General features: G+C 42.1%; 2 protein-coding genes across 5 annotated transcripts in view; both read right to left on the bottom strand.

Moving 5' to 3' along the window:
* The window catches only part of gps2 (G protein pathway suppressor 2), an 831,114-nt gene that overhangs the window by 328,289 nt on the left and 482,828 nt on the right, over positions 1 to 19,997 (bottom strand). The window lies entirely within an intron of this gene.
* LOC119409248 (alpha-2 adrenergic receptor-like) lies at positions 17,041 to 18,398 on the bottom strand. Its single transcript, XM_037676100.1, has one exon. The coding sequence runs from the start codon at positions 18,396 to 18,398 to the stop codon at positions 17,127 to 17,129; it is 1,272 nt and encodes a 423-aa protein (XP_037532028.1). The 3' UTR covers positions 17,041 to 17,126.

Below are 19,997 nucleotides of genomic sequence, written 5' to 3'. Positions count from 1 at the left end.
CAAAACTGATCAAAAGACCGGCTAGAAGCCAAAAGTATCAAAAGACTTACAAGAAGCTAAAAGTATCAGAAGACTAGCTAGAAGCTGAAAGTATCAAAAGACTAACTAGAAGCTAAAAATATCAAAAGATTTGCGGCTAAAAATATCAATAGAGTTACTAGAATCTAAAGGTAGCCATATAGCTAAAGGCAAAATTAATTACAAGACTAACTAGAAACTAAAAGTATCAAAAGACTAGTTGCTGAAAGTATCAAAAGACTAACTAGAAGCTAAAAGTATCAAAACATTAGCTAGAAGATAAAAGTATCAATAGAGTTGCTAGAAGCTAAAGGTAGCCAAAGACTAGCTCAATGCAAAAATGATCAAAACACTGGCTAGAAAGTAAAAGTATCAAAAGTCCAGTGTAAGCATAATTTATAGTAAAACATTTAAGTTTAAGTATAATATTTGACATTGAAACTTGTTTATGTCTGGTTAATTAGAGTTTGTTTTGAGTTACTTTGTTAGCCTATTAGGCTTCCGTAGTTGCAGACAGGAAGTTGGACGTTCTGGTGTGTAAGTTGAAATCTACGGATGTACATCTTATGGATATAAAAAATATAAAGTAAGGAGCTACGGCAGAACGGTACGGTAGTTTTACCGTTGACATTGAAAAACAAGCCATTTCAATGCATTAAAACAGTCTCCTATCTTATATTCATGATTTAAAATTGATATACTATATTAATATGAAGAAAAGAGAAAGAAACAGAAAACTTTGATCCTACAACTAGCTAGAAACTAGAAGTATCAAAAGTGTCTAAAAGCTAAAGGTTGTAGCAGAGCCAGAAGCTTTTTTCCTGATGTACTGCAGGTTCAGGTTGTGAGGCTGGATTTGGGGTGAAACCCTCCATGCATCGTGAGGAGCTTACAAGTCGATGTCAGTGGCTTCCATCTCCTCCTTTGGCCAGGCAGTTATTCCAGCGGAATATCTCATGACTGGTACTGCTTACATGTTGGCAGCTCAGCCTTTCTTCTTGCCCTTCAGCTTGCTCTTCAGGACCTGCCTTACTTTCTGTAAGTACTTGGTTGTGGCAGACTTCCTTGTGGCCTCATCATGATTGCCATTTCCTGTGAGATTCCAAGGTATTGGTGACTGTCATGGTCACAAATGTGCAGGACTTCAAGTACTTGGGGTCCACTGTCCAGGAAAATGGGGAGTGTGGTAAAGAGGTGAAGAAGAGAGTCCAGGCAGGATGGAGTGGATGGAGAAAAGGTTCAGGAGGGATTTGTGACAAAAGAGTGGCAGCAAAGATCAAAGGAAAAGTTTACAAGACAATGGTGAGACCAGCTATGTTGTATGGTCTGGAGACAGAGACATGGACAAAAAGACAGGAGAAAGAACTGGAAATAGCAGAAATGAAGATGTTGAGGTTCTTCTTAGGCGTGATAAGAACGATTAGGAATGAGATCATCAGAGGTACAACACAGGTTGAACAACTTGGAGACAAAGTCAGAGAGGACAGACTGAGATGGTTTGGACATGTCCAGAGGAGGGACAGTGGGTATATTTGTAGAAGGATGTTAGAAATGCAGCTGTCAGGAAAAAGACAAAGAGGAGATGTATGGATGCAGTTAGAGAGGACATGGAGGTAGTTGGAGTGAGGAGAACAGAGGGACATGCAGGATGACTCACTGTGGAGAACCCCGAAGAGGGAAAAGCCAAAAGAAGAAGAAGAAGGTAGCTGTCCTGGTCATGTGGGATGTTACCTTCAGGTAGTTCAACCCCTTAAGTTGCGATCATCTTGCCTTGCTTGGATCGACACCACTTCACAACAAAAGTCATCTCAGTGCGCTGTACGAAAACATTCACTTTCTTTAAAACTGTCAGTAAAAGTTATCCAAGGAAGCAAACGGATTGCATTGAACATTCACTTTATTGTAATCTCCTATCTTGAGCAGTACATTGGCAACAGAGGAAAGGAAAGACTGTCTTTAAACAGGAATAAACCACCAGCAGAACCAGTCTCTGGATGGGCAGCCATCTGCCAAGACTGGCTGGAGATAGAGGACAGAAACGAGACACAGGTATATGAAAAGAACAAGAGGAGCGTCACTGATAAATATGGTGCTCACATTCTTAGTTCATACCTCAACACCTTCAATATTTATGAACTCACCTCTCATCGGTCTTGTTTAAAGATTCATATGGCAGAAACTAATCAATAAAACTGCACACCAAGAAGACTCAATAGGAAACTGATTTACAGTGTCTTCAAATACTTTTAAATTTTTTTATAAACTTCTCTGTTCTGGGGCAGCACGGTGGCTCAGTCGGCAGAGCTGTTGCCTCTTAGCGAGAAGGTTGGCGGTTCAAATCCTTGTCCAGGACCTTTCTATTACATGTTCTCTCCGTGCATGAGTGGGTTTTCTCCGGGTACTCCAGTTTCCTTCCACAGACCAAAACATGCATGTTAGGCTGATTGAAAACTCTAAATTGTCTCTAGGTGTGAGTAAGAGAGTGAGTGGTTGTTTGTCTCTATGTGTCCCTGTGATGAACTGGAGACCTGTCCAGGGTGTCCCTTGCCTCTCCCACAGTGATAGCTAGACATGGGTACCAGTGAACCCCATGACCCATAAAGGAAGAAGCGGGTAAAGGATGATGGATGGATTTTAAAAAGCTTCAAGGAGAAACAGGACATAGAAGAAGTTGACTCATGTCCTTGTTTATTCTGCCCTCTTGTGGTTCAAAAACCTCCAGGAAAGTATTCAACAAGTGGAAAAATGGTAACTTGAAAAAATATTTAAGTTTCTGATCAGAAACCATGCCCCCCACCCACCCACCCACACATATTACACACAGGGATGCAGCCCTGTTGTGTTTGAATCTAACGGTGGATCATTGTGTCGGGCTTTGTGGCCTTTTTTAAAACATCTTTACAGAAACATGGTCGACTCGACACCCCCCCCCCCCACCCACCACCACCACCACCATGGCGTTTTATCTTCTGATGGTCCCAGTTCTGAAAACGTCCAATTTTCCTAACAATCAATCCAGTTTACGAGCACACGACACTGTTTGTTTTTTAGTGGACAAGTCGGTTCTTTCATCCTGTAAATGAGCAATATTTGTCCCATCAGACCGCCACAGAATGGATAATAAATGTAATCTTGTTTCTTTTCCGGTAATTTTCACATATTTCACAAAATGCCTCGGGGTTCAGTTCAGGGCGATAATTAGAAGTATCAGTTTTTAAAAAAGAAACATCTAACCACTTGTTGATGTGTTTTGCTTTTTCTAAGATTAGACCGGAACAATCGCTGCCTGTTTGGGTTTTCCACCCTGATCAGGTACGTAGTTTACCTTTATGTCCTCCCCCGAGGCGACTTGAGCTTCCTGGTACAAACAAAACTATAAAAGTGACCTAGGATCAGCTTGTGCTTTTGTATCTCAATAAAATCATTTGTTCTCTGTGGGGAAAAAAAGTACACTGGAGTGAAAAATACAGTTTAAGTGTACAAATTAAGGCTCAGCATTTCTTCTGTGCGTTGACGGTTTGGATGATTTTTTTTAAACTCCATTTTATTATTTATAACTCACAGCAGATAAAAAGTTCGTCTACAGCGTCAGTCAGGGGCTGTGACCTTTGCTCAGGTTAAGAAACATCTACATTTTTTAGACACTTGGGGGAAAATTTACCACGACTTTTACAAAAGATTTGTGTTTCTGGGGTGGTTTTACAGAAAGAAACAGGGTTGTTACATTTATTCTGACCATTTATCACATCGGAACTAAGCCAAGTTTAAAAAATGATAAAATGTCGAAATCACAGCTGACTGACTTAAAGAATCCCCTTCGTTCAGCTGTTCCCTGCCTCAGGGGTCTCCGCAGTAAGTCATCCTCTGTCCTCCATCTACCTCCACCTCCTCTCTAACTGCATTCATATACGTATCTCTCCTTTGTCTTTTTCCTGGCAGCTGCATTTCTAACATCCTTCTACCAGTATACCCACTGTCCCTCCTCTGGACATGTCCAAACCATCTCAGTCTGGTCTCTAACTTTATCTCCCAGTTGTTCAACCTGTACTGTACCTCTGATGATCTCATTCCTACTCTTATCCATCTTTGTCACTCCTAAGAAGAACCTCAACATCTTCATTTCCGCCACTTCCAGTTCTTTCTCCTGTCTTTTTGTCCATGTCTCTGTCTCCAGACCATACAACATAGCTGGTCTCACCACTGTCTTGTAAACTTTTCCTTTGACCTCTGCTGACACCCTTTTGATGCAAATCACTCCTGAAACTTTTCTCCATCCTGCCTGGACTCTCTTCTTCACCTTTGTACCACTCCCCATTTTCCTGGACAGTGCATACCTCCACCTCTCTAAGTTCTCTTCCACCTGTTCCCTGTTCTCACCACAGATGACAGTTTCATCTGCGATTAACTCTCAGAGTCAGTTCATGATGACCACCACCGCTACTCAACCTTTGCCAGCACAATAATGACTCTGTGTCACTCAGTTTTACAGATATTGACCTAAATGTGGGTCAATCTTTTCCTGCTGGAAATCGTTGCATTAAAGACGCCCGAACATGTTTTGATTTCTCTCTGTTTGGCGAATTTGTTTCTTTGTGTTTTTCCAAGAAAATCAGTCTTTGTCTGCTGAAAAAGGACAATGTTGCCAGCAAAGAAAGAACTGGATTACCAGTAAGTGTTCCAGTTTATACGTGTATCAAAATACACATGTTCTTTTGGCAAACTGAAAAATCCATTAATTTTTTTTTAACTTTTTGCAGAGGCTGATATTTAAACATCAAAAACTCCCATTTAAGTTGATAGACCAACTTACTGAGCTTCGGATCGGAGTCGTTCACACATCGCTCTCATTTCCTGTTTGCTTTAAGCTCCAGCTTTGATCCGTGAGCATCTTGTGTGATGGAGCAAAGGTGCTCCCGGTCGCTCCACAGATGAATTATTAAAGGGCCACGAAGCCATGATGCTGGTTCAGAGGACATCACGGACTGGGCTGAGATGAGATGCTGTGGCGTCGCAGCAGCCTTAAAGTGTTAATAAAAGACACGATGACTTGGTTTTATCTGAGATTCAACCTCCAGAGCACACACTTCAGTGTTCGTTCATGTCTCAAAGAGTAAAATTACTGATGAATTTGTGCTCGAGTTTAAACAGTTTTTCTCTGGAAGGTTATTGCTTCTGAGGGTGGTTGTCGTAAACCAGCCTCGTGATGGTCTGCCCGTGTTGTTGTCACTCTTGGGGTCCAACCCTTCACAGAAAATTGAAGTCAGTATGTTGTTTATTTGTCATATGAAGGTTAACACAAGGTCAACAGTGCAATGAAATGTTCAGGATGAGAAGAACCGATGGGACTCGTGAAAAGAAAAAACACAAACAAGAAATATTAAAGCATTCAATAAGGTACAAAATAAAGTACCTAAAGGTGAAAAAGAAATATAATATTTACAAGGTCCAAAAGAAAAATAGTAAACAACAACATGGTAGAATATAACAGTGCAAGTAGGATGAAATTGCATGAATAAGTAGTTGTTGTGCAGTGTTATGTTGTGTTACGTTCTTATGTTATGTTTTGCTGTGCTATGCTGTGTTGTGTTATGCTATCTTATGCTCTGCTACATTTTACTATGCTGTGTGATGTTGTGTTATAATATAGCATGTTATGTTGTGTTATATTGTGGTATGTTGTGTTATGTAAGGCTATGCTGTGTTGTGATGTGTTATGTTATGTTGTGTTATGTTTCCTGATGCATGCTCAATAATCCAGGGGTCCAGAGGACCAGATTTAACTTTTGTAGGTTGTGTTATGTTGTGTTATGTTTTGCTCTGCTGTGTTATGTTGTGTCATGATGTGTGTTTTTGCTATGCTGTGTTGTGTTATGTTGTGTTGTGTTATGTTTCCTGATGCATGCTCAATAATCCAGGGGTCTAGAGGACCAGATTTAACTTTTTTTGGTTGTGTTATGTTGTGTTATGTTTTGCTCTGCTGTGTTGTGTTATGTTTTGCTCTGCTGTGTTGTGTTATGTTGCATTGTGTTATATTGTGTCATGATGTGTGTTTTTGATATGCTGTGTTGTGTTATGTTGCATTGTGTTATGTTGTGTCATGATGTGTGTTTTTGCTATGCTGTGTTGTGTTGTGATGTGTTATGTTATGTTGCATTGTGTTATGTTGTTATGTTGTGTTGTATTATGATGTGTTGTGTTGTGATGTGTTATGTTATGTTGCATTGTGTTATGTCATGTTGTATTATGATGTGTTGTGTTGTGATGTGTTATGTTATGTTGCATTGTGTTATGTCATGTTGTATTATGTTGTGTTGTGTTGTGATGTGTTATGTTATGTTGCATTGTGTTATGTCATGTCGTATTATGTTGTGTTGTGTTGTGATGTGTTATGTTATGTTGCATTGTGTTATGTCATGTTGTATAATGATGTGTTGTGTTGTGATGTGTTATGTTATGTTGCTCTGGAGATCATCCTGTGCTCCAGCATCAATGGGTGGCACAGGGGCTGCACAGCTGCAGAAAGAAAAGCTTTGCAAAGAGTGATTACAAAAATGGTTAAATCATGTCATCTGTTTCCAGATGACATGATTTAACCATTTTTGTAATCTACCTGGATGATTGAGCTTACAAAACTTTTTTCTGCAGAGAGTGGTGAAGGCTGCACAGAAGTCTATTGGAGTCAGCCTCCCCCCACCATCACAGACATCTACACCTCCAGATGCAGGAAGAGGGCCACTTGCATCAAGAAGGACCCCACTCACCCAGCACACACAGTTTTTGCTCCACTCCCCTCAGGAAGGAGGTTGAGGAGCATTAAGTGTAGAACCACTAGACTGAGGAACAGCTTCTACCCTGAGGCTGTTAAGACTCATGAATATCTAACCAAAATTTTCACGGTGAAAAAAAAAAAAATCACTGTAATCCCACTTTGATTGTTGATATGTGCTGCTGATTATCCATGCTGCTGATATCATGCTGCTGATTATTTCATGCTGCTGTATTTATTCGTACTCATCTACTCACACAGACTCATGTTCGTGCTGCTGTTGTTTGGCATATTGTTTTGCACTATTATTGTTTAGCGTATATCTTAGTTTACATCTTAGATCCTTATTTACTGTTTCTTTTACAATTTATATTTTTGCTATTGTTGGATGTAACTGGGACCCTGAGTACACAATTTTGTTCCACCTCATGTGCCACATGTGATGCGAAGACAATAAAACCTACTTGAACTTGAACTTATGTTGTGGAGAGGGGGGTCTGGTTTCTCTCGTGGACCTGTTGCCTCCCCAAACTGACTACAGAAATAGTGGAATTTTCATAATTTATAAAGTTATTTTGAATTAATACAATCTGTCGCGGTTAAAACACTCATTTGTGAACAACTAAAAATCCTATGTGGGATTTTAAATATGACCAGTGTGATAAAAACAGACAAAACAACAGTTTGTGTTCCTCGTTCCTCTCTGGCTCGTGAAGAAAACTGTTTTTAGTTTCCATACATTTCCAAACACAAAGATACGTTTGTTTACCGTTCTTAAACAAAAAGGACTTTTAGCTTAAATTCGGGTTATAAACGAGCTTGTTCTGCTGCAGTTGGGATAAATAAGCAAAAAGGGAGAGATTGGTGTAAAAGCTAGCTTTATATGACACAAACAACAGATTTGCCTGCTGTCTTTTATCACACTTTCCACCTTGCACAACTACACACGGTTGGTTAACGCTTTTTGTGGGTTTTGTTGGACATAAATCTCTGGTGGCTGCGAATAGCAGTTGGAACAACAACAGATGGGATCATAACCCGTTACAAATGGCTTTTTGATGCATGTGCGCGCACACACATTGGAGGAAAACAAGAGTTTTGTGTGGGGCATTCAGTTTCTCATCAGTCTCGCCCTCAGGGAATATTATTATATGACGCTGACGGAACCAGCATCAAACCTGTTGTGCTGAGAGGCCACTAACACCCTGAAACAGACGTGGATACACTCCATCAGAGAACCTGACCCTTGACTCCATCATGGCATCCTCGTTGAACCCAAACCCACTTTGCTTAATGAGCTACGAATGTGCTCTTCACAAACATCGCCACATGAAGACTGTTTACACATTTCCAACACTTCAAACTAAATGTCTCCAGTGGGTTTGCATAAACTGGGATTTCCCCTTTAAGCTAAAAAAAAAAAAGGTACCTCTGTGTTGGATTTATTTAACGTCTTTTTCCATTTTAATTTGATGGAAGACAACTTTGAACTGTGTCTTCACCAGTAAGTTTAGCCAAGACTTGAAGAGGGAAGCAACAAATGGTGACATTGGACTCTGACTGTGTCCAAAGCAACACTTCGCACTTTTTAAAGTGAGGTTCTGTGGAACCATTATGAACAATTAGTATCTTACCTGTTGCAGATTGTACTTCAAAGTACCTCATTCTGGCGAAATGGTTAAAATATGTCCAGATTGATGAGTTAATGGCTAGTCAGAGCAGGCCAAGACCAAAGAGGGCTACTCCCATCTTTAAACGATTGTAAATGTGTCATGGCATGATGCAAAAGCTGTTTTTAAATCTTTACATCACAGCCAGTGTTGCGTTACAAATGAATTTAGATAGAGCTGTATGGTTATTTCTGAGCACCAGCAGATAGCTGTAGCACTTCCAGAGCAGTGTGGGACGCATCCTGCAGGATTATTATATTTCTTCCAGAATAAAAGTGCATTGTGAAATTGATGGTGATGTAAAGGTTTTAAAAAGTTAAGTTTGCATGAACTTTCTTTCTTTCTTCTTCTTTCGGCTTTTTCCTCTTCCGGTGTCATTAAAGCGAGTAATCCTCCTCCATCTCACTCTGTCCTCTGCATCCTCTGTCCAGACTCCAACTACATCCATGTTCTCTCTAACTGCATCCATATTTCTTCTCTTTGTCTTTTTCTTGGCAGTTGCATTTCTAACATCCTTCTACCAGTATACCCACTGTCCCCTCTCTGGACATGTCCAAACCATCTCGGTCTGGTCTCTAACTTTATCTCCCAGTTGTTCAACCTCTGCTGATGATCTCATTCCTAATCTTATCCATCCTTGTCACTTCTAAGGAGAACTTCAACATCTTCATTTTTGCCACTTCCAGTTCTTTCTCTTGTCTTTTTGTCCATGTCTCTGTCTCCAGATCACACAACATAGCTGGTCTCACCCCTGTCTTGTAAACGTTTCCTTCCTTTGCCGACACCCTTTTGTCGCAAATCATTCCTGAAACTTTTCTCCATCTCCTCCATCCTGCCTGAACTCTCTTCTTTACTTCTTTATCACACGCTCCATTTTCCTGGACAGTTGAACCCAAGTACTTGAAGTCCTGCACCTTTGTGACCTCTGCTCCTTGTAGCCTCACTGTTCCAACAGCCTCCCTCTCATTCACACACATACTCTGTTTTACTACAGCTGACTTTCATTCCTCTTCTTTCAAGTGCATACTTCTACCTCTTCAAGTTCTCTTCCACCTGTTTCTTGTTCTCACCACAAATCACAATGTCATCTGCAAACATTATAGTCCATGGGGATTCTTGCCTGACCTCATCTGTTAGTCGGTCCATTACCAGAGCAAACAAGAAGGGGCTCAGAGCCGATCCTTGATGCACTCCTACCTCCACCTCGAAGCTATCTGTCACTTCTAGGTTTGCTTATCTTCCATTCTCTATTCAAATGACACACCAAGTACCTTCCTAACCGTCTCTCTAATTAATGTTGCTGTAGTAGTCCAGTCATTTAGAAGCTCTTTCTTACCACACAGAGCCTTTAACAGCTCCTCTCTGAATTTCTCACAACTTTCTTCTCATCTTCCACCATTTGGTCTTCTTCTCTGATTTTACTCTTTTTCTCTTTTTCACAACAACAGCCATTCTACACACAACCATCCGATGCTGTCTGGCCATGCTCTCCCCTGCCACAACCTTACAGTCCCCAATCTCCCTCAGGTTTCCTCTTCTACACAGAATGTAGTCGACCTGCGTACTCCTTCCTCCATTCTTATAGGTCACTCCATGTTCCTCCCTCTTTTGGAAACAAGTGTTGACTACAGCCATTTTCATTCTCTTGGCAAGATCCACCACCATATAACATAGTAACAGTTTCTGGTTTCTTTCCTTGACACCAAACCTACTCATCACTTCCTCATCCCCTTTGTTTTCTTCACGAACATGTCCATTCAGGTCTGCTCTGATCACCACTCTCTTCTTCCTGGGAATACTCTCTATCACTTCATCCAGATCCTTCCAAAATATATATTTCTCCTCCACATCACATCCAACCTGTGGAGCATAACCACTGACAACATTTACCACCAGACCTTCTACTTCTACCTTCAGATACATCATCCTATCTGACACTCCTTTTACCTCTACTACATTCTTTGCCAACTCCTCCTTCAGGACCACCCCTACTCCATTTCTCTTTCTATCCACACCATGGTAAAACAGTCTGAACCCTGCTCCAATGCTGCGAGCCTTGCTGCCCTTCCACTTGGTCTGGACACATAAACATCTACATTCATTCTCTGCATCATGTCAGCCAGCTCTCTACCTTTGCCTGTCCTTGTCCCCACATTTAGAGTTGCAATCACTAGTCCTACATTCTTGACTTTCTTCTTCGCCTTCTGTCTCCTGACACGTTTCCCTCCTCGTGGTCTTCGACCAACAGTAGCACAATTTCCTACAGGCACCCTGTTTGTCAACAGCACTGGTGGCAGTCGTTGTTAACCCGGGCCTCAACAGATCCGGTTTGGTTTTGCTTTGATAAACTTGCATTATAGTTTGGGCAAAAGTGTTTTATGTCAGATGTCATTCCTGACACAACCCTCACTATTTACCCAGGCTTGGGACCAGCACAAGAGATATCCTGGCTTGTGCCCCCTAGTGGTTGGTCAAATTGATCACCAGAGGTGAGGGGTACACTTAATTTTAAGAACAAAACTGTCAACTGCAGTAAAAATAAATAAAAAATAAGATGGGTACTGTCTTGAAAATCAAACACTAAATAAATGCTTTTATTCTGAAAACCTCAGCACTTCAGGGTCATTTGGGAAATAAACTTGACCTTAATTTCACACCCTGTAAACATTTAACTTTTCCATTTTAAGCTGCTGCATCAGCACTTTCTCAGCGTCTTCTCAAAGCAGAATGTCAAGCCGAGACCAAAGACTGTGAATTATCGTCTACTTGTCACCGTTGGTACGGGTTACCATGACAACGCTCAAAGCTTCCAGCTCCACCATCACAGCTACAGCCTGTTTGCAGCAAGGATGCTAAAAAGTGTAGAAGCTTGTGTCACCAACAGCAGAGTGAGGCCAGGAAACAAGATGACAAACAAAACCGTGGAAAAACATCGAAGTCAATTCTTCCCAATCGGTGAATCAGACCTCAAAACGATGGAAGGTGAAAATAAAGAGTCGCAAAAAAATTTCAGGTAAACTAACAAGACAATATGGGGGGGTGGGGGGGAGAGTGGTGGCGCAGAGGCTACAGAAGGTGGGCCTCTGATCAGAAGGTCGCTGGTACGACTCCCCAGACCAACAACATCAAAATGTGGATAGGAGAGGTAAAACACCCACGCCTGCCTCCACTCTCATTTGCCCCATTCTGGGCCCCCAACCCCCACCCTCTGCTTCCCTGGGCACCCTAGATGGCAGCTCTCTGCTCCACAGAGGGCTGTGGTAGCTCGGTGGTCTGTGGTTGCGTCAGGAAGGACATCTAGTGTAAAAACAACCACCAAGTCTTCGTGCAAGTTAGATTGCTGTGGCGCCTCCTGAAGAAGGGAGCAGCCGAAAGAAGAAGAAAAAAACACAAATAAATAAATGCAATTTAACAAAAACAAATTGAAAAAGAGAAGATCATAGATTGATTTAAACCAGTTATCGGTTAGTTTAGTTTAAAAACAATATAAAAAAGCAACCAAAGAAAATTGAAACCTGCAGCCGAGACTCGGCAAATCTTAAAAATACGTCCACATGAACCGTCTGAGAACAGTTTTTATATAAAATTACATCTAATTTACTTTAAAACGAAACAATAGTTTGACATATTGGGAAATATTTGCTTCGTTGTTGAAGTACATAACCGGACCTAGAACCTGCAGCTTGTTAGCTTAGCATGGCTAAAACCCTAAACGACACAATAAATGTGTTTAATGACAGACAATGTGGTCAAGAAAGCCTGACAAAGACTTTACTTCCTAAAAAGATTAAAGAAGTTTGGTACGAACACCAGCATCCTCACCAACTTTTATAGGTGCACCACTGAGAGCCTGCTGACAGGCTGCATCACAGTGTGGTATGGGAACTGCACCGGTCAGAAAGCACTACAGAAGGTGGTGCAAACAGCAGAGGACATCACTGGTAGCAGCCTCCACACCATCCAGGACATCCACCACAGCTGATGTCTGCGTAAAGCTCAGCATCATTAAGGACCACACCCACCCAGCACAAGGACTCTTCCATCTACTACCCTCACGCAGACGATACAGGAGTCTGCCGTCGCGCACAAAAACACTAAAGGACAACTATTACCCACAAGCTGTCAGATTACTGAACTCTGGATAAATAACACTGAACAACTGGCGATAACTTTGCACCAAGCCACATCTGTGACAACTAATATGTTTATTGCTGCTGCATTATGTGGCTGTATCATGTATGTCACTACCTTACCATCATAATTCAATCTCAATGTCACTACATGTGCAATAACCTGTCACACAACCAGTGTAGTATATGTTAATTATGTGCAATATATATCACATGCATTTTAGCTAATATTACTACCTTGAAATACTTATTCATACAAATTAATTCTGCTTGCTCCATTAAAATTCTACCATGTTGTTGTTTACTATCTTTCTTTAGGACCTTGTACATATTATAATTACTTTTTCACTTTTTGGTACTTTATTTTATACTCTTATTGCATGCTTTAGTATTTCTTGTTTGCCGGTTCTTTGTTGTTTAAGCGAGTCAAATCGGTTCTTCTCATCCTGAGCATTTCATTGTACTGTTAACCCTGTGTTGACCTTGTGTTGACCTTGTGTTAACCTTGTGTTAACTTTGCATATGACAAATAAACACAACTTGAACTTGAACTAATGTACAACAGCCGAAGCAGAAACATGAGAAACTCGACTCAGTACTACACTGTCAGGGACCTGACACAGAGGCTGCTCACTGACGTTTTTGACGGCCGGGTTTGAGTCTTATCAGAGCAGCTGTTTTAGTTTTGGCTGATTTTGTTGATTTTCCGACCGGTGACGCTGGTATCAAACTGGGTTGCGACTGGTGGTACCATTTTTAAGAAAGTTGACAAACTTTCCTTTACATTCCCATTGAATTCAGTGTTCGCAACCAAACAGCTAATTAAAATGTCAACACCTTGGCCTGTTGTCACATGGACGGCTTGGCTGTTCTCTTGGCTGCGCACATTATTTGTTCCCAACTCGGTAGCTGCCCTCATGTTCGTGCTTCAACCTACGAGCACTTTAGGAATGAAGAAAGGCAGATTTAGAGCCACACTTTAATAATTATCAACCATCACATGGTTTATAGACCAGAACGTCAGTCCCTGATGGTTTCTGTCACATCCAGCTGTGAAAACACAGCTGTATTATAATAATAATCACAATTATTTAACCGGGTTTGTCCCATTGAGATCAAAAGATCTGTTTTACAAAAAAGACCTGGCCAAGACTGGTAGCGTACAGCATACATATTGCTCTTAAGTTGAGTTTGAGACACCTGCAACAACCCTGTAAGCTTTTATAACACATTCAAAACCAAAGAAACGTCTTTTTATAGCCTAAACTTAAAACCTTTCTCTGGAAAATATGACTATATTCTCTTAAAGTGCCTCTGATGTCTCTTTTTGGTGATAATTATTAATGCATTTTTGAAAATTTAACCTTAAGAACATACTGATTTTTGGGTTTTTTTACACCGCTGAGATGAACGGTTGTTGAGACATTTTGAAGCGCAGTAACAGGAAGTGATGTCAAAGGTGGACGGAGCTTTGCTACAATGGCTAACACAGACAGTATAGAATAATCTGATGTTTCTTCAGATTATTTTGAGTTACTATCAGAGAGATAAAGAGTCAGAGTTAAAAAAAAAAATTGTATCAGTGAACAAAGACCTGAAAGTTCCCCTCTGATGTCACTTCCTGTTTCACTTTGGTTGGGCCTCGTTAAAGGAAATGCCCGTTATATAACAAAACGGGTGAAATTGTGTATTTGAAGCCAAATTTCTTAAATATTACAAATTATTTCTCCCACTTTTTGTATTTGGAGGGCGTGCATGTCACGGGCACTTTAACGTTTTGTCTGCTTCCTTTTTCGGTGTTTTACTAAAAAAAGCAACCCTGCTGTTCGAGGAGTCCTCATCATGAGAAGCAATGAGGCAAAAGGTAGCAACAGATGTGCCTGATGTCAATTATTTAAATAAATAAATCACTAATCAAACTAACTCTATCCTGGAGTAGAAATCGGTTGTTTTTAGACGTTTTTTCTTTCCACAGATAATCAAATGACACAATGTGAATCATTTGAGCTCTTATTTTTATAATTATGCAAACAGACTTGAAAAATTGTGCTCAAGTCCCTTTTTTTTTCACTTGATTTAAACAGAATAAAATGTAAATAGAGCTCAACTACTTTTTACTTTTATATATTTTAATGCCCCTTTAATTTTATTTTATTTTGGGGAACTGTTGTCAGTTTTGACAGGAAAGCACTTGTTTTATTGTGCTTTATGAATAAATCTGACATTGACAAAGTAAAACAAACCTGCCTCCTTCTGCTCTGTAATATTCCAACATGAATGAGTAATTCTTGTTCATCACATCTATAGTGAATGATTATACTTCCCAAAATGCTAAGTTGTTCATTTAAACTGGGACTCCATCTTGAAAAACGCTCAGTTTGTGTTTACCGTCTGAGCCGCACGTTGCTAATTGAATGTTAGCTCAAACTACCACACGGCAGACGTGGTTAATTAACACAGCCGAAAAGACGAAACAGCGAGATTAGTGGCTCGAACCGTCTGCTTTTATTTCCCCCTGAACAGATAAGTTGAGCGTTTGTGGATATTTTCTGGATGTTGGAACCTTTTATTATTTTGTTGAGGAACATCTGTTAAAGCACACTTCTGTGAAAAACAAAGAGCAGATCAAGATGATCTATAAGAAGCAAATAATGGGAACAAACGGCATCATGGAGCTCGTGGAGTCACTGTTTCAGGACACAGACGTGGTCGGAAGTTAACATCAACTCATCATGAGTGAAACTTGGTTATTTTTTAAATATATTTTGTCTTTTAATGATTTATTTGCACCTGTATTTTTCCCATACAATGGCAAAATTGGCTCTCTGCTTTTAACCCATCCACCACCAGGTGGAGCAGTGGGCAGATATGGAAAGCGCTGGGGAGCAACTTGGGATAAGGTGTCCTACTCAGAGACACCACAAGACATACAATGACCGGGGATCGAACCCAGGACTTTCAGGTCCCGAGTCGGTTGCCCTGCCCCTACACCATCTTGGACAAATCTGACACCCACCAGTGTCCGAGTTTCAAGCTACCACCGCCATGCTTGACAGTAGAAATGTGACGTTCGCAAACGAGCCGAATCTTTTGAGCAACTCTTTAAAACGAACGATGTGAACTGAGTCGTTCCTTTTTGCATTTTTTTCCCCTTGTTATGTTTTCCTCCTTCACTTTTCCTCTGAGACACAGACGAGCCGGCAAAGAGGAGGAGTGCAGATTTCGAATATGAAACAGGAAGGGAGGAGTTGCGCTTGACGAAGCACATGGTACAGCCCTTACATAGTACGTCACTGCGTACGGCTTTACGTAGCGCTGTAGACCAACGTCACTAATCGTTTAAAGCTGAACAGCTCTTTGAAACAAGATCCGGCTCGCTTCAAAAGAGACATAAATCCCATCTCTAGTTGGTACAGTGCTCATTGGGTTAGCAGTGGTGTAGTCTATACGATACTCGAGCATACGGAGTATACAGACTAGAAAAGCTTACGAATTTCAGTATACCCACTTAAAAGTGCCCAATGATACATGACATATCATTAGGCATGTGTCATTGATACGTTAAACAGCAGTTAAACACTTCGTAACAATCGATCAGTATGCGACGCTTTGCTTTGATACTGTTTTATAAATTCTATAACACGTTTTTAGTACAAAGCCAACTGTTGTACAGAGTTTGTTGTTCATTTATTCAAATATAAGCATCAGAGAAATTTTGAAATGTTCAATTTGCTTAAAAATCTAAATAAATTGACGATTACATTGTACTAACCGGTGTACTTTGGTTTCTAAGCGCAGTATACCCACTACAAAAATGTAGACTACACCACTGGTTAAGTCTTATACTCTTGTCATTGCGGCCCGTTATGTAAATCTCAACCAGTTAGATCTGAGGTGAACAGATCAGTCAGAGCTGATGAACAAACCCATTCACGCTGGCAAATAAGAACTGCTAGCTGCATGGTGCCCAAGGAGACAGAAACAGGCTGAACCACCTAATGAAAGTTAAATGAAGTCCTCTGGATGGTTTCTTTTAGTTGAAGCGTTCCATCTTTCATCCAAAGGACTTCATCAGTCCAAGGAGCCACAACAAACTCAGTCGTATAAATAGCACCTTCACATAGTTGGTCAACCAGTTTGATGGTACTAAGATGGTTTCTGGAGTCCACCCTCTCCCCCACCATGACGGCCTCAAATGAGTCAGCAGGGGAGAGGGCAGACTCTGGAAACCATTTTAGTGCCATAAACTGGTTGACCCACTATGTGAAAGTGCTATTTATAAGATTGAGTTTGTTGTGGATCCTTGGACTGATGAAGTCCTTTGGATAAAAGGTGAAACGTTTCAACTAAAATAAACCATCCAGAGGACCACACTTAACTTTGTTGCACCTAATAAAAGGTATAAATATTTGAGTATAGTTTTGTTGTGGGATAGAAAAACTTGTGCTTTCGCCCCAAGACGAGTGTAAGTCAACTCCTGACCACAACTGTGTGTAGAACAGAGACATGGAGACACGTCTGCTTTGTCACATGGCGGTGCACCTAAAAGGACTTCTTCCAGGACTTGCAGAGGATCTTCTGAAAGGCGCGTCTGAAGTCCCGGTTGAAGATGGTGTAAATGGCCGGGTTGAGGGAGCTGTTGCAGTATCCAATCCAAAAGAAGAACTTAAAGAGCGGATCGGGGATCTTACAGGAGTCCCCACAGACCCCGTATAGACTGTAGCTGAAGAAAAAGGGGAACCAGCACACGACAAACACTCCCATCACCACAGCCAGGACGAACGTAAACCTCTTCTCTCTGGCTTGAGAGATCTTCTTGAGGGCGAAGGAGCTCCTACGGAGCTTCCTCCTGGAGGCGAACAGATCCGTGGACTTGTTGCTGACCCTGGACTGTTTGGACAAGGAGTCTATCCTCTGGCTGGGCCTCCTGGCCCTCTGAGAGTTCCGGAGCTGGGATTTGTGACCTTTGCCCTCTGAAGAAGAGGTCTCCTCCAGGTCGGCCTCCTCAGTCTGTTGGCCCATGGTGACCGTGCGCTGGCTGGGCGTGGGTGGACAGTGACCATTCTCCGTGTCCCCTTGGAAAGGCGAGGAGGCTTTGCTCAGTCCGTTCTCAGTTTGCGTGGCGCCATCCGGTCTGGGATGCTTCACCGACACGCTCCTGGTCCTGGTTTTGGCCACCTGGTAGATTCTGATGTAGACCAGGACCATGATCAAGCAGGGGGCGAAGAAGGAGGCGGTGCTGGAGGAGAGGATGTACCAGGTGTCGTCGTTCAGCTCGCACTGAGGCTGAGGGCTCGCGTCGTCGCTGCTGTCCACCGACAGGAGCGGGGGGGACGAGATGAAAGCGGAGATGAGCCACACGACGAGGATGATGCACTTGATGCGCCTCGGAGTCCGCTTCAGGTTGTACTCCACCGCCTGCGTCACGGACCAGTACCGGTCCAGGCTGATGGCACACAGGTGCACGATGGACGAGGTGCAGAACAGAACGTCCAGAGCCAGATAAATCCCACACCACACTCTGCCAAAATACCAGTAACCCATGAGCTCATTGGCCAGGGAGAAGGGCATCACCAGGGTGGCCACCAGGATGTCCGCCGTGGCCAGGGACACCAGGAACAGGTTCTGGGGGGCTTTGAGCGCCCTGCTGGTCAGCACGGCTATCACCACCAGGATGTTCCCCACCACCGTGAAGACGATCAGGAAACTCACGAGAGCCGCGATGCCGGCGGTGGCGGCGGAGGAATACCCACCGTCCAGGCTCCAGGAGGAGTTCAGGTGCACCATCACCCCGCTGGCGTTCAAGGAATCCATGCTGGCGGCGCGCGCGCCACCCGCGCTAAGCGAAGGTGGGAATAAAATCACATCCAGGAGGACAGGAGAGTCCAGAGAGGAGCTCCATCCGGTTGAAGGCAGCCTGCTTGGACTCCAGCGCTGATGTGAAACACATCCTAATGTCCAGCGTGTTGGTGGGGAGACGCGTCGTGCGTCTCGCGTGGAGCTGCAGCTCTGCCTCCTCCTCGAGCGCGCTGCGCTCCGAGGGAAACTCATCAACCTGCCCCACCTCCGGCGCGCACGAGCTTCACGTGTTTACTGAGAGAGAATGTGACAAGAGTTTTTATTCTAGTTTATATTTCATCATCAAACTAACCCCCAAAAACAGTTTCAATAAGAACCTGGGTCTGGTTTTAATAACCCTGAACTGTAGCTGCTGATGGACCGTCTTTGATGTGACATGGTTTTATTTCTTAGACATGAGGAGGGTTACACTTCAGGAGGTGGAGGAAGAACACACACACACACACACACACACACACACACACACACACACACACACACACACACACACACACACACACACACTGGACTGAACATGTGGCAGAGCAGGTGAAGGTTGTTGGAACATCTGTTTCGAGCTAATTATTTGTTTGCAACTGTTCAAACGGTCACAGCAGGTCAACTACTTCTTTTATTTGTATTTTTTTCCTGAAACCTTTTTTCTTCTTCTTAATTACAGCAAAGTTCATGCTCAATAATCCAGGTTTAAAAAAAAAAAAAAGAAGTTCATTCAGTTCCTCTGGAAGGTTTCTTTGTGGTGAAACGTTTCATCCCTCATCCAAAGGACTTCATCAGTCCGAGAAGCCACAACAAAATGGAGTATCACAACCAGCACACTCACATGGATCAACAAGTTTAGTGGTTATAAGATGATTTCTGGAGTCTGCCCTCTCCCCCGTCGACTCTTCTGAGGCACCCATAGCCAAAGTGGTTCAGAACATCAAAGTCCATGCTTAATAATCCAGGTAAAATATCAAACAAAGTTAAAGCAGGTCCTCTGGATGTTTTTTTAATTTTTTTAAATGTTTTGTCCTTCATCCAAAGGACTTCATCAGTCCCAGAAGCCACAACAAACTCAGTCCCACAAGCATCCTGATCTCAGTGATCAAGCACTCGAGCACATCCTTCAAGGGGACGAGAATGCATCCATGGCGCCTCCTATTCGACTCATTTGACAATTGGGGCTGTAGCTGAGATATTATTTAAGCTTTTGAGGAGTTCATCAGCACCTCCCATTTGTTAACAAAAAACACCTTGTCATGGTTACGCATCACAACAAATGTCCAAAATAAAAAAAATAAAAAAAAGTTTCAGTAAAAGTCCTTCCAGCTGCACAGCAATACCAGAGGAAACACTCATCAAAACAAATTATTTACATCCAGCAAAAGAGGAGTTTAAGCTAAAGGAAAATCTCTGAATGATTGTAACAGAGCTACTCCAACATGATGCCACCCGGAGCGGTGCAATTCTAGAGCAACAGAATTATAGAATGGAGCTCTCCACATCATTTGTGTTGTTCAAAATATTCATGTTCATATATATATATATATATATATATATATATTGTTGTATATA

Source organism: Nematolebias whitei, chromosome 1 (genome assembly GCF_014905685.2).
Source record: "Nematolebias whitei isolate Nwh7 chromosome 1, NemWhi1, whole genome shotgun sequence".
In the NCBI taxonomy this organism is placed as follows: domain Eukaryota; kingdom Metazoa; phylum Chordata; class Actinopteri; order Cyprinodontiformes; family Rivulidae; genus Nematolebias; species Nematolebias whitei.
Note: the sequence above shows the minus strand (reverse complement) of the source record. Positions and strands in the feature narration are given on the sequence as shown.

Coding starts and splice junctions, on each gene's coding strand:
- LOC119409248 (XM_037676100.1), bottom strand. CDS start 18,398: ATGGATTCCTTGAACGCCAGCGGGGTGATGGTGCACCTGAACTCCTCC.